Source organism: Suncus etruscus, chromosome 17, assembly GCF_024139225.1.
Source record: "Suncus etruscus isolate mSunEtr1 chromosome 17, mSunEtr1.pri.cur, whole genome shotgun sequence".
In the NCBI taxonomy this organism is placed as follows: domain Eukaryota; kingdom Metazoa; phylum Chordata; class Mammalia; order Eulipotyphla; family Soricidae; genus Suncus; species Suncus etruscus.
The window spans coordinates 73591749-73605021 of NC_064864.1; the positions used below are offsets into that span (position 1 = coordinate 73591749).

Below are 13273 nucleotides of genomic sequence, written 5' to 3' on the forward strand. Positions count from 1 at the left end.
GGTACCCTTTGCTTATCCTTCTTGGTACATAGGCCACATCCAGCCATGCTCAAGGAACTTTTGAGTGCATGGAATAACAATCCAGGACAGACATGTGCAAGTAAATGCCCTACCATGTTTTGTCCCTCTGGCCTGAAAAGCCCTCCCCGCCTTTTTTTGCCATATGGAATACCAGGAATCCAGGTTATACTGTGCCAGCTGTATGCAAGGCAGATACCCTATTGCTGTGCTCTCTCTGGCCCCAAGGGTAGGTCATGTTACAGGGAAGCCTGACTCCATAGCCCAAATGAACATCCCTCCTAAAAAGATCACTTAAGAGACCCAATGGCAGGGGCTGGAGAAATAGCATGGAGGTAGGGCATTTATTTGCCTTGCATGCAGAAGGATGGTGGTTGGAATCCCGGCATCCCATTAAGGTCCCCCCTCCCATTGTTGGGTGTGACCCAAAAACCAGAAAGAAAAAAAAACCCTTCAAGTCCACAGAGCAGTGAAACTTCAGGAGTGTCATTTACACTGTGTACTTTCTCGATTTTCCCCTCTCCAAAAGGCCAGCCAGCTTGTTTCTCAGCTATCACTAATATCTCTCAGCCAGTATTCAGTGTACTGGAGCAGTGAGTGAGAGTAGATACAATCCCAAAAGATTTCAAGGTTCAAAGCACTGGGATCCCCTCTTGAACCTTTAGAACCCATAAAGCCAGTCAAGCGTAGCTACCCCCAAGTAAAAAAAAATCCAACCAGAAAGGTAAGTGCAGTGGTAGGGCATTTGCCTTGCATGAGGCCAACCCAGGACAAATGGTTCAATTCCCAGCACCCCATATGGTCACCCAAGCCTGCTAGGAGCGATTTCTGAGCACAGAACCATGAGTAACCCAAGCACCACTGGATGTGACCCCCCCCAAAAAAAAACCCCAACACATTGAATAAGTCCTTTTTCTTACATGTAAGTGGTATAAATGTCAACTTGGATATTTCATTCTCTACAAAAACCCAACAAATGTAAGAGAAACGCTGGTGAGTAGCTGGCAACTCAAAGAAACTATAAAACCAAAGTAGCAACTATAAATCAGAGCACATTTCAGCGGTCCAATCTTAGAAGATAGTAATTTGGGTTAATTTTAATATTAATTAAAGACAAAATATAATTGTAACATTGTTTTAATCAAGTAACGTAGCTGTTTGAAACAGGAAACTTGAAGGATTACTCTATCTCCTGTGAATAAAATCACGTAGGTTTGATTTCTGTTGGAAAGTTGGCACCAGACTAAACACTGGTTTAAGCCAAAATTTTCTCTTTAGTGCTTAGAACCCCTGAATGTTTCTTTCAATTAAAGAGAAATAAAAATATTTGTAACTGAACCTCATTAGCTTGACACTATGTTGAATCCAACTTGGCTAAATATAAATACGTCATTGGTATGTCACAAATTATCTGACTAATAAAAGCACACAGTCTATGACGAAGAATTTGAAAGCTTTTAAAGATTGGAGGTTGCAAAAACTTTTTCTTTGGTGTGACAAAGCACATTCCATCCAGGTATATGGCTCCTGCTTCACTTAGCCTATCAAAATCAAAAGGCGGCTAGAGACCCATTTTCTCTCTCCAGTTAGGAATCCTAGATTTTAAAATTATATCAAGCTAACAAGGTTTATTATATCAAATGCTTGTATAATTTCAATGTGAAAAAACTTTACATACATTTGTTAAGGTTTCATTATGATCTGTGAGATGGTCACAAATGAAGTCAGAGGTGAATGTTAACCCAGTGTTCTAAACAAAATAAAGCCCATGAATTCTTCACTCCACAACACTTTTTATGTTGAAGAGCAATATTTAAGAGTTTCTCAGGTAGAACCGGTATCCACCTGCATTCCCGTTGGTTTAACCAGGCAAGAAGTTTACACTGAAGACATTCCAAATCTCCCAAGCTCCAGAAGACTACTGGGTCAGGCCCTAGATGCCCACTGCATTCAGTGGCCCACCACACACTGCTTGGGCGCATGGCTATATTCAAGTGAAATAAAAAGACCCCAAGTCTTAGACCAAAGTATAGGCTCTGACTTTGAGACATGCTTTTAGCTTTTCTTAAATAAGACATTTTTGGGAAGAAAAAAACCCACAAACAACACAACACCCCCCTTTCGTTTGAGACATATTAACACTTATTTGGCAAGATAGTAACCCGATTGAATAAGTACAACCTATGTCTAAACGTAAAGGCATTAAGGAACAATCATATTAGAAGAAAATCCACAATGAACAAAAAAATACAGTATATCTAGACATCTTGAAATGGTGATTTAAACTAAGAGCAAAAGTTGAAATTTTAGGTGTCTTTTTTTGCTAACAAGTGCACCTTTTCCTGCTTCCCCAAATAAGTCAGATTATTTAATCATCTTCCAAAGTTTGAGTTTCCCCTAGTACAAAGCAACAGCTACATACACACAAAATGTTCATTTGTTACTGTAGTAATTCCCCTGGCTTATCCAACGTGCAATGTACAAAGACTATAATTTGGAGGCAAGTTTACACAACCCAAAAACAAACGAAAGAAAACCAAAAAAAACACAATTCAAGTTTTAAAACCTGCTCTTAAAATTCTTTATAGGACACTCAGGCCACTTTCACTTCTAAGATAAAGGTGTTGCACTGTCATCTGATTATCAGTCCACCTGGGCATGGTAACTCAAGATATCTTCCAAATGCCAAGGTGAGGACCAAAGATAAGACTTTATTTAAAAGAATTACTTTTTACTGGCTGAATAAGGTAATTAATTACAGCTAAGTTTTGTTTACATTCCGCTGAAGACCTCTTTGGAGTCTCAGCACCTAAAAACATCTAACAGGCTCCTAATCAGGTTAAATGATGGTGCAAAACATTTTAAAGGAGCCAATTATTTTAGCTTAAGTCATTCAGAGCCAAAAATCTGAAGAATGACCAAAATCAAATCTTTATTTCTTTTAAACTGTATAAATGTGATTGATCCAAAAGTGTCCACCACTAATTTTTCAGAAAGAAACATGCTATAAATAAGCAAACTACATCTGCTCACTTGTAATGTGTATGGACTCCCTAGATGTCTCATTGGGCTTAATATAGACCACTCACAGCAATACAATTTTAGTAGAAAGTGTAGCATGATGCTAAGCCATGTTAGCTTTTGCATATACATGTTGCACTTCTGGCTGATGATGCAGAACAATTTGCAGCATTACTGTTAAGCTGGGCTGCACCCACCCCTTTAAATGGCGTCAATATCAATATCGTCGTCCTTGTTGTCTGACTTCACAGCTTCAACCTTCGGTACACTGGCAGTCTTCGAATATACCACCTGCAAACAAATGTTCAATGATCATACATCTTAAACCCTATGTCTTGGGGCCGGAGAGATAGCATGGAGGTAAGGCATTTACCTTTCATGCAGAAGGTCATTGGTTCGAATCCCGGCGTCCCATATGGTCCCCCGTGCATGCCAGGAGCAATTTCTGAGCACAGAGCCAGGAAAAACCCCTGAGCACTGCCGGGTGTGACCCAAAAACCACAAAAAAAAAAAAAAAAAAACAACCAGAAAACAGAAAAACCCTATGTCGTCTTACGACTAGTCCACTGAATGCGGTTGTTTTTGGGTGTATCACATAGGGCTTAGGCTTACACCTGGCTCCTGGTCATATGGGCCAATCATATGGGGAGTACTGAGAATAGAAACTGAGTAGGCTGCATGCACGGCAAATTAAAGTTGGTACCTGCTGTACTTTTGTACCAGTCACTAGCATTTTTGTTATACAAATAACTGTCTCTCTTATGTGATTATCATGCTAGTTTTCACAAACGAGCACTTCTCTGTACTCATTCTGCACTAACCAAACCTTAAAGGACATCAGCCAAAATACATAAAACTTCAATTGCCCCGTGCATAAATAACTTCCCCTAAACAATTGAGATGCATACCATTAAAATAATCTAATTCAGGATTGCCCACAAATTTTATTTATTTTTTGGTTTTTGGGTCACACCAAACGGTGCTCAGGGGTTTACTCCTGGCTCTGCGCTCAGAAATTGTTCCTGGCAGGCTCAGGGGGCCATAGGGAATGCCGGGAATCGAGCCACTACCCTTCTGCATGCAAGGCAAAGGCTCTACCTCCATGCTATCTCTGGCCCCAAAATATTAAGTTCTCTCACAGGACAGAGAAATAATGCATTACATAGGGCTTTGTCTTTGTATGCAGCTGACCAAGTTTTTATTACGTCGTTGCTACATGTTGTTTTAACACCAATCCCAACTCTCACCTCAATGTTCTCATCTTCATCGTCTTCTTCACCACCAGATGATTCTTCTTCTGCTTCCTTCAACCATTTTATAAATGGTTCTGCTTTGACACGAATCTCTTTGGCAAGTTCTTTTGAGACATATTTCTTAGAGGTCTAAAAAAGAATCACTACTATTTTAATAATTTACTTGGGAGTACACGTGTATTGCTAACCCATGCACATGGTATCTGCATGCACATGTTGTCCACATGAAGTTTGTGCTCTCCCTTATGCACTTTACTCTTATCCTCTCCTTTCCTTTCCCTTCCTCTACATCTCCCCAACCAAAAAACACCAGCATTGGGGTCGGAGCGATAGCACAGCAACAAGGTGCATTTGCCTTGCACACAGCTGACCCAGGATGAACCTGGATTCCATCCCCAGCATCCCATATCGCCCCCCTCACCAGGAGTAACCCTTGTGTGTCACTGGTGTGGCCCAAACTCTCCTACTCCCAAATTTTACCCAAATGGAAGCATTTATAAATGCCCACTCGAAGGCTGGGATGTGGCCTAATCTGGTTATTAACGAACTGTAAATATTTAATTTTTGTGCCACACCAGCAGCACTTAGGAGTTACTCCTGGCTCCGCACTCAGAAATTAGGGAGAGATAGCAGTGGTAGGGCATTTGCCTTGCACGCAGCTGATCCAGGAGGGATGGTGGTTCAAATCCCGGCATCCCCGTTGCCTGCCAGCAGGCAATTCTGAGCACAGAGCAGGAATAACCCTGAACGCCTGCTGGGTGTGACCCCCCCCCAAATAAAACAAACAAACAAAAAAGACATCACTCCAAGCATGCTCAGGGAACCATATGGGATGCTGAGTACCAAACCTAGGTCAGTCGCATGCAAGGCAAACACCCTAACCATTGTGCTATCACTCTAGCCTGAACTACATACATACTGTTACCAAGCATTAAAACATCGTTTCTGGGGCCAGAAAGATAGCACGGAGGTAAGGCATTTGCCTTACATGCAGAAGGACAGAGGTTCGAATCCCATTATTCTATATGGTCTCCCGAGCCTACCAGGAACAATATCTGAGCATAGAGCCAGGAGTAACCCCGAGCGCTGCTGGGTGTGACCCTAGGTAGGCCATTTGCCTTGTGCAAGCTGACTTAGGATAAACCATGGTTCGATCCCCCGGTGTCCCATATGATATTCCAAGCCAGGAGAGCAATTTCTGAGCACCTAGCCAGTAGTAACTAACTCCTGAAGACTGCCAAGTGTAAAAAGATCCTACTGTTACTCAAACCTGCAATAATGGGAAATCCCGACAAATTTACTAGTCAAGCACAGTAGCTTAGCATTGTAGAGACTAGGTATTGCAAGTATTTTCTTCACCTTTTCTGACCAGCTAATGATAACCTCTTCTTCCAAAAGGTCTGCGTCGTACATTTCCTTCAAGATATGTGGGATCTTGGAGATGAGCTGAGCTTGATGCATTGCTACCACACATTCCAGCCCATGAAGGAGGTACCGCTGAGCTTTCTTATTGTTATGACAAAACTTAAAATAGATCATAGGGTTAATCAGCAAAGTTGTTAGTTCTCAGTTGACAAATCTAATGTTCAAATATATTCACTACCTTGAAGATTGCTTTGTAATAATGGTTCAAAGTGATCAAAGCATTAAGTGCTTTTACATTATTGAAATATATATACTATGTAGACACTTTTCAACTGGTGAAGCCAATTCCGTTTTCCGGAGGGAACAAAACACGAACCAGATAATGAGAATACTCTTCAGCAACATACAACTGCAATCTTTTTAGGAATCTACAATTTTTTTTGGAAAGAGATGGCTCAAAGGGGTGGTACACAATCCTGGGATCAACGGTTCAATTCCCAAAATTGGTAGTCTAGTCTAATTGCCCCATCTCCCACCCAAAAAACCGAATTTGCTTACTCGTAAGAAATGGCGCCTATACTTCTTAATCTGTTCTCTTATTTTCTCGTTAAAAAGAACTTCGGTCAAAACAAGAGGGCCCATGGCTTTTACATCCAGTCTCTCTGCTTCAGCAACAATTTCTTTGTCAGATGAGTCAATAATACCTTCTTCTTTCTTTTTCTACAAATAAAAAGCAATTCACTGAACTGGCAGCATATCTTCTCCAGTCACTAGTATTTTGCTCTTTGATCCTTGTACCCCAATTTTATGACAGCCCCAAGACTTCTAGAAGTTAAGCATCCTTATAGTAACTCCACCTTCAAATATAACCTAGCATTTATAAGCAAAAGAAAATTAAGATCCTAGAAGTTTAAAGCGGGAGGGGGGGATGAAGCGACATAGATTGGACAGGAAGGTTATGGTGTACTTACCTTGCACGCAGCCAACCCACTTGCTCCTCTGACACATAGTCTCTTGAGCAACAAGGGGGTGCGTGGCCCAATTAATACCCCATCAACAACCCCACACAGATGCCTAAACAGAAAAGGTGGGGATGAACAGAGTACAACGGGTATGCTTTGACAGGTATGGCCCCAAATGCCAAAGGTTTGGATAAAACTTAGTAATTAGGGCCAGAGTAATAATTGAAAACAGCAGAGAGGACACTTGCCTTACATGCGGTCGATCCGGGTTCAGTGTCCAGAATTATAATTTTAGCCACCAGGGGTGGCTAAAAAAAAACAAAACAAACAAACACTGCTCCCCCCAAAACCATAGCAATGCTCAGGGTGACAGGGATCAAACCTAGGCCAGCTGTGAGCAAGTAAAGTGCCCTATCCACTGTAATCTCTCCAGCCCACTCACTCTAAAAACAACTAAAACAACTATTATTACCTTCACAAAATCAAACAGGATATTGACCCGCTCCTCCACAGTCCTTTCCAGATCATCACTGAGTGTCAAAACCTTTGCATGATCACTGATTTCATCCATTCTTCGTCTTTGTGCTTCCTCAGTTGTATCCTCACCCCAATCATCATCCTCCTCTTCTTCCTATTTACAAGAACAAAAGTTTGGCTAAATGCCTTATTTTGAAATTCCTAAACAAGTTAACAGATAAAGTTCACTTTCCACTAAAGTAAACGGAGTTCAGAACAATTCAATCACCAATAAGTGGAACGCAAAACACTTGATTCTTTACACACCAGTTTAATTATTTCCACTAACCTCAAAAAGAATTTCCTTCCACCACTTTAGAGCTCTGTCCCCACCATCCCACACTCACCACAGCATGTGGAGGAGGACTGATTTCATTTGGTGGCGGTGGTGGAGGTGTCTCACTGCTGGACACAGAACCATTTTCTTTGTCTTTGCCCTTTCTATTTTTCTTTTCCTTTTCTTTCTTTCCTGTACCACTGTCACTATTCTCTAAAGAGAAACAAAAGCAAAACAGTCTGCAATCTAGGCATATGTGATACTTTACTATCATTGGGGGGGTGGGGTCACACCAGTCAGTGCTCAGAATCGCCCCTGGCAGGCTCGGTGGACCACATGGGATGCCTGGGATTCCAACCACCGTCCATGCCCCCACTTTACTATCTTTTGAAGACTGAAAACCATGTCAGTTTTTTTTGAGCTATGGTCACCCCCTCAGAAAACCACAAACAAGGGGCTGGAGCACAGTGGTACGGCGTTTGCCTTGCACACGGCCAATCTAAGATGGACCTTGGTTCGACGCCCTGGCATCCCATATGGTCCCCCAAGCCAGGAGTGATTTCTGAGCGCATAGCCAGGAGTAACCCCTGGGCATCACAGGGTGTGGCCCAAAAGTTAAAAAAAAAAAATCACAAAGCTACAATTCTTGAGTCCAAATTCAACTATTACACTTAAGTCGATGTCACACAATGAGATGCTATTTTCTAAGATCAAGAGATGACACCTAGTGAACCAGCCTGGCACTTTCCCATCCTTAAATTCTGAACCATGCCATATAGCAACCAGGTTTTTTTGTCAACAGGATAGAATGCTGTCTAAGTCTATATAACGGTGTGTCTCATGAAAAAGAGAACACCGGAATAGGTTAGACTTTTTTTTGCTATAGCAAGCGAAAATTGTGTCAGACAATTATTTCGGTCCATCTGCCACAGAGTGTTGCTTGCAATGCTCAAAGGCCACTAAAAAATGTAACAGGGGTGGGGGTAGCAATAACAGCAGTAAGCCATCTATCTTGCACACAGCCAACCCGGGTTCGATTCCTGGCATCCCTACGGTTTCCCAAGCTTGCCAGGAGCAATTTTTTTTTTTTTTTTTTTGGTTTTTGGGTCACACCTGGCATCGCTCAGGGGTTATTCCTGGCAGAGTTAAGTCATATATTGGATCTGGGTTCCATTCCCTATAAAGTCCGTGGAGTCCACTAGGAGTGCTCCCCAATCAAAGAAGAGTAGTAAGCTGAACATAGTTTGGTATAGCCCAAACTTAAAAGCTAAAAATCCATACCCAGAAGGAGTCAAGCTTCCTCACAAACAGTACCCCTAAAGTAGAACCTTTAATAGGCCAGAGCTCATGCTTTGTATACAGAAGCATGCCATTCAGAGTGGAGCTAAAGATATAGCACAGTGGTAGGGCATTTGTCTTGCATGCCTGGTTCAAATACCAGCATCCCATATGGTCCCCCAAGCTTGCCAGGGTGATTTCTGAATGCAGAGACAGGGCAACCTGAATGCCACAGGGTGTGACCCAAAACACCTCAAACAAAAAATGTGGGGGGGGGGGGGGGCCCCCCGGAGTGGTGGCACTACTAGTAAGATCTTTGCCTTTCCCACGATGGACCGTGGTTTGGTCCCCCAAGACAGGAGTGGATTTCCGCATGGCCAGGAGTACCCCTGTGTGTCACTGGGTGTGGCCCCCCCCCAAAAAAAGCTAAACAGTATAAGGAGTGGTCCAACTCACTCTACCCCCAAAGCAGAGATTCCCTCATTTTGAGGGCCAGAGATGACCACACACCATGCATGTATAAAGCCCTGGGTTTGAGTTTTTGGTGCCACCACCACCAACACAGCCAGATGCAACACCCCAATAACGGTATGGTACAAGTGAAATATCCAGAGTTCTGTTTCAACAACCAATTGTTTTCCTAAAGATCTCAAAGTTAACCACAAACACTTACCAGGTGGGTTTTTGAGAATGAACGTGCAGAGTTTATGATGTGTATCAAGCATGCCTCGATAGCCACAGGCTTTACAAGAATTACCTATTGTTTGCTTCTTTGGATTGACATGCTGACAAAGGGAGTGGAAAAAACATGGAAAATATCAGGTTAACATACAATAACAATTCTAACAAAGTAACCTACTCAATTAAAATATTAAAAAAAAAATCTGAGGGGCCGGTGAGGTGGCGCTAGAGGTAAGGTGTCTCCCTAGCCAAGGAAGGATTGCGGTTTGATCCCCCAGCGTCCCATATGGTCCCCCCAAGCCAGGGGCAATTTCTAAGAGCTTAGCCAGGAGTAACCTCTGAGCATCAAACTGGTGTGGGCTTCCCCCCCCCCCAAAAAAAATCTGAGGTATTATCAAGAGGGTTCAAGAATGTTATTTGATAACACAAGAACTAAAGACCTATGGGGCTGGAGAGAGAGCACAGCGGCATTTGCCTTGCAGCCGATCCAGGACCAAAGGTGTTTGGTTAGAATCCTGGTGTCCCATATGGTCCCCTGGGCCTGCCAGGAGGTATTTCTGAGCAGACAGCCAGGAGTAATCCCTGAGCACCGCAGGGTGTGGCCCAAAAACCAAAACAAAATAAAAGAACTAAAGACCTTATCATTTGACAGATGGAGAGAAAAACAACTCACCAGATCTGTTTCAGGATTCTCACACTCAGGACAGAGAACAAATTTTTTAATGAATCCATCCAACATGTCTTGCAGCTTATTCGCCTCATGAGATCCATTGACAATGTAGCGGTCATTCTTAACATCAAACTGGGTCTGTGCTCCCAGCTCACAACCAAAATATTTGGTGGGATCTATTAAAAAAGAAAAAAACCCATGTTCACACAGACCTCATTACTTATATGCTTAAACCAGTGGGCTTCAAAAATCACTACTAGATATTTATGTCTTGGTAGTTAAGCGGGTTCCATTTCAGACCTCAACTATTTGCATACAACTTCAAAGGGACTCGCTTTCTGTGAATGCTCTTTCGGGTTTCACGAGGCACTACTTACACGTTGGAGGCCGATTAAGCGCCTTTGCCACGTCAACCATGTTGACTATAACGGTCTTGATTCCATTTCCTTTGCCCTCAACCTGAAAGAAATAAAAGTCTTAACGGCGCGTGCTTGTTGCAGGAGCCCCACTCTGCCAAGACCTCAAGGCCCGCTACCCCGCGACCACCCGAGGGGCCTAGTCACCTTGGCAATCAGACGGGGCATCTTGTAGCGATAGAACTGGTCTGACACGCTGCGGTTGACGTTGACAGACATTTTGGCTTATTAGTGGCCTTATCAATAAGATGAAGAGATCTTTGATGGCAACTTTTTGGTATCTTCTGTCTGGAGAAGAAGGGATGACATAAACGACTGCAAGAGTTCTCGGTCTCTGACATGAAAAAATTTTCGCCACTGAGGCTGGAAGCTTCTTGCTTGTATGCTATGTTTCCCCAATACAGGTACCAATGGCTGCGCAACAGCTCTGAAAGACAGGGGACACACGGCGCACGGTCAAGGGGACGGGCCGGCGAGCCGGCGAGCACCCACCCGGCATCACGGCCCCGCAGACTCGCCCAGTGCTGCGTTTTGGGCGCCGCCGGCGGACTCGGGCCCCGAGACCCAACTGCTGTTCGCCGACAGCCCCGCCGGCCATTAACCTTCGCTCGGGCCGCCGCCGGGGCCGGCGCCACCGACCAGCCATAGGCGCGCGCGGCCGCGGCCCGCCGGAGCCGGAACCGAAAGCGGCCGCCCCGGCCCCGGCCCGCCCGCGGCGATGACTCACAAATGCAGCAGCGCGCGCGCGGCCCGAGCCGCCCAGTGGCCGAGTGCTTGGGCCGGGCGGGGGCGGGGCCGGGGCCGGGGCCGGCCGAGGCGGCGGGGGCCGCGCAGGCGCGGTGGCGGCGGCGGCGGGGGCCGCGCAGGCGCGGAGGCGGCGGCGCGCGCGGAGGCCCAACTGCGCCACACGCGCGGGTCACGCGGCGCGCCGCCATCTTGCCCGGCCGCCATGTCCACCCGGCGCCGCCGCACTCACCGTTTCCGTCAAATAAAGACATAAACCCAACGCTGCTCGCCCGGGACTGCGACGAAGAGAGGCGCGAGGGGAGCGAGTCCGAGCCGGCGGCGGGAGGCGGGCGGCGGAGGCGAGCAGCAGCAGCAGCAGCAGCGGCCGGGCCAGGCGCCGCCGAGCAGCGGGGAGGGGCTGTCCCAGCGACGTCCGGCGTCCACACCCTTCAGCGCCCGGGGCCTGGCGACCTGGCGGGCGCGGGGAGGGAGAGAGACGGCGCCGTGAGCCGCGGGCAGTCGGGGCGCCTTCCCCGCCAGCCAGCGGCCCGCGGGTCGGGTGGGGGCGGGGAGCCAGCGCGCCTCCACCGGACTCACCTCTGGAATGCTCTCGCTCTGACTGAACGCCGTCGCCGCCGCGCTCAAGCTAAGGCTCGGCCGCCGAGCCCGCCCTCGCGCGCCGGCCCGCGCCGCCCATTGGCCCGCGGCCCCGCCGTGCTCGCTCCCCATTGGCCCGCGCGCGCGTCCGTCACGCGCCGGGCCAGCCCCCGCCGGCCGCGTCCGGCTGCGCTCGCGCTCGGCCCCGCCCACAAGCGCCGAGGCCGCGCTTTCCTCCCGCGGCGCTCGCCCCGCCCCGCCCCCGCTCTTCCCGGCGGCCTTCGCGTTCTCGCGAGAGCGGCGCGCTCGGGCTCAGCGCTCTAGGCAAGATGGCGACTGCGTTAGGATGTGGCTGCAGCAGTGGCCGTGAAGGAGCGGGAGCTAGGCTTTGCTTAAAGAGGATGGGATTGAAAGTTACGCTGGGCTTTTTTGGTTGTTTTTTTTGGTCACACCGGCAGCACTCGGGGGCTACTCCTGGCTCTACGCTCAGAGATCGCGCCTGGCAGGCTCGGGGGACCCTATGGGAGGCCGAGATTCGAACCGCCGTCCTTCTGCATGCAAAGCAAACGCCCCGCCTCCATGCTCTCTCTCCGGCCCCTTTACAAACCTTTTCAATTGACACCAGGTGGGGAGAATAAGTCCAGAGACGGGGCCCGGAGAAATAGCACAGTGGTAGGGCGTTTAGCTTGCACGCAGCGACCCAGGACGGAAGGTGGTTCGAATCCTGGCACCTCATATGGCCTACCGAGCCAGCCAGGAGCGGTTTCTGATCTCAGAGCCAGGAGTAACCCCTGTGCGTGACTCCCCCCACCCCCTTAATCCCAGGACCATTCAGAATTCAGAGAAACTATCACTTGCTGCTTGGGGGGGGGGTTTAATTCTAGAACATTGGGGCGTTGTTTGGGGCCAACTCGTGCTGTGCTCAAGGTCACAGTAACAGCTGGGGAACCTTGGTTTAATAACAAAATGTCAGGTGTCTAACATTTTATGCTTTTCCCTATATTTTGGGGGGGGGCCACACCCGGTGACGCTCAGGGGTTACTCCTGGCTATGTGCTCAGAAATCGCTCCTGGCTTCAGTGACCATATGGGACGCTGGGGATTGAATCCAGGTCCGTTTTGGGTCAGCCGCGTGCAAGGCAAACGTCCTTCCCCTGAGCTATCGCTCCAGCCCCTCCTCCTAGTATTTAATTTTACTAACATTTGTACTGAATTTTAATTTTAGTATATATGCCACTCGTTTGTGTGTAATGACAACTTTTTGGGGAAGTTACACCCAGTGGTTCTCAGGGCTTACAACGGACCCTGCTCTAGTGGTAGTTGGTGTTTGTGCTGCTGGGGATGGAAACCGAATCAGCTACCTGCAGTGTGCAAGGCAGGCGCCTTAACTTGCCTCTCCAGCTCTGATAAAAGGCAATCATTAAAACAAAAATAACAAAAACTACTCAATAAGATTGCTCATAAGGTAGTGACTCGTATATCCTTGGGATATGC

The 13273-nt window shown here is 46.9% G+C and overlaps 1 protein-coding gene and 1 non-coding gene across 2 annotated transcripts; both read right to left on the reverse strand.

Annotated features, from left to right (window-relative positions):
- Positions 1-2926: 2926 nt before the first annotated feature.
- EIF5 (eukaryotic translation initiation factor 5) lies at positions 2927-11495 on the reverse strand. The gene is made up of 11 exons (XM_049790361.1): positions 11434-11495; positions 10605-10884; positions 10419-10500; positions 10045-10217; positions 9364-9475; positions 7483-7625; positions 7092-7250; positions 6216-6377; positions 5652-5816; positions 4287-4421; positions 2927-3330 (listed from the first exon to the last, which is right to left on the reverse strand). The coding sequence occupies exons 2-11, from the start codon at positions 10674-10676 to the stop codon at positions 3241-3243; spliced, it is 1293 nt and encodes a 430-aa protein (XP_049646318.1). The 5' UTR covers positions 10677-10884; positions 11434-11495; the 3' UTR covers positions 2927-3240.
- On the reverse strand, positions 8223-8354 carry LOC125995538 (small nucleolar RNA SNORA28). The gene has a single exon (XR_007491041.1). It is a non-coding gene; the product is annotated as a small nucleolar RNA SNORA28 (small nucleolar RNA).
- Positions 11496-13273: the final 1778 nt, after the last annotated feature.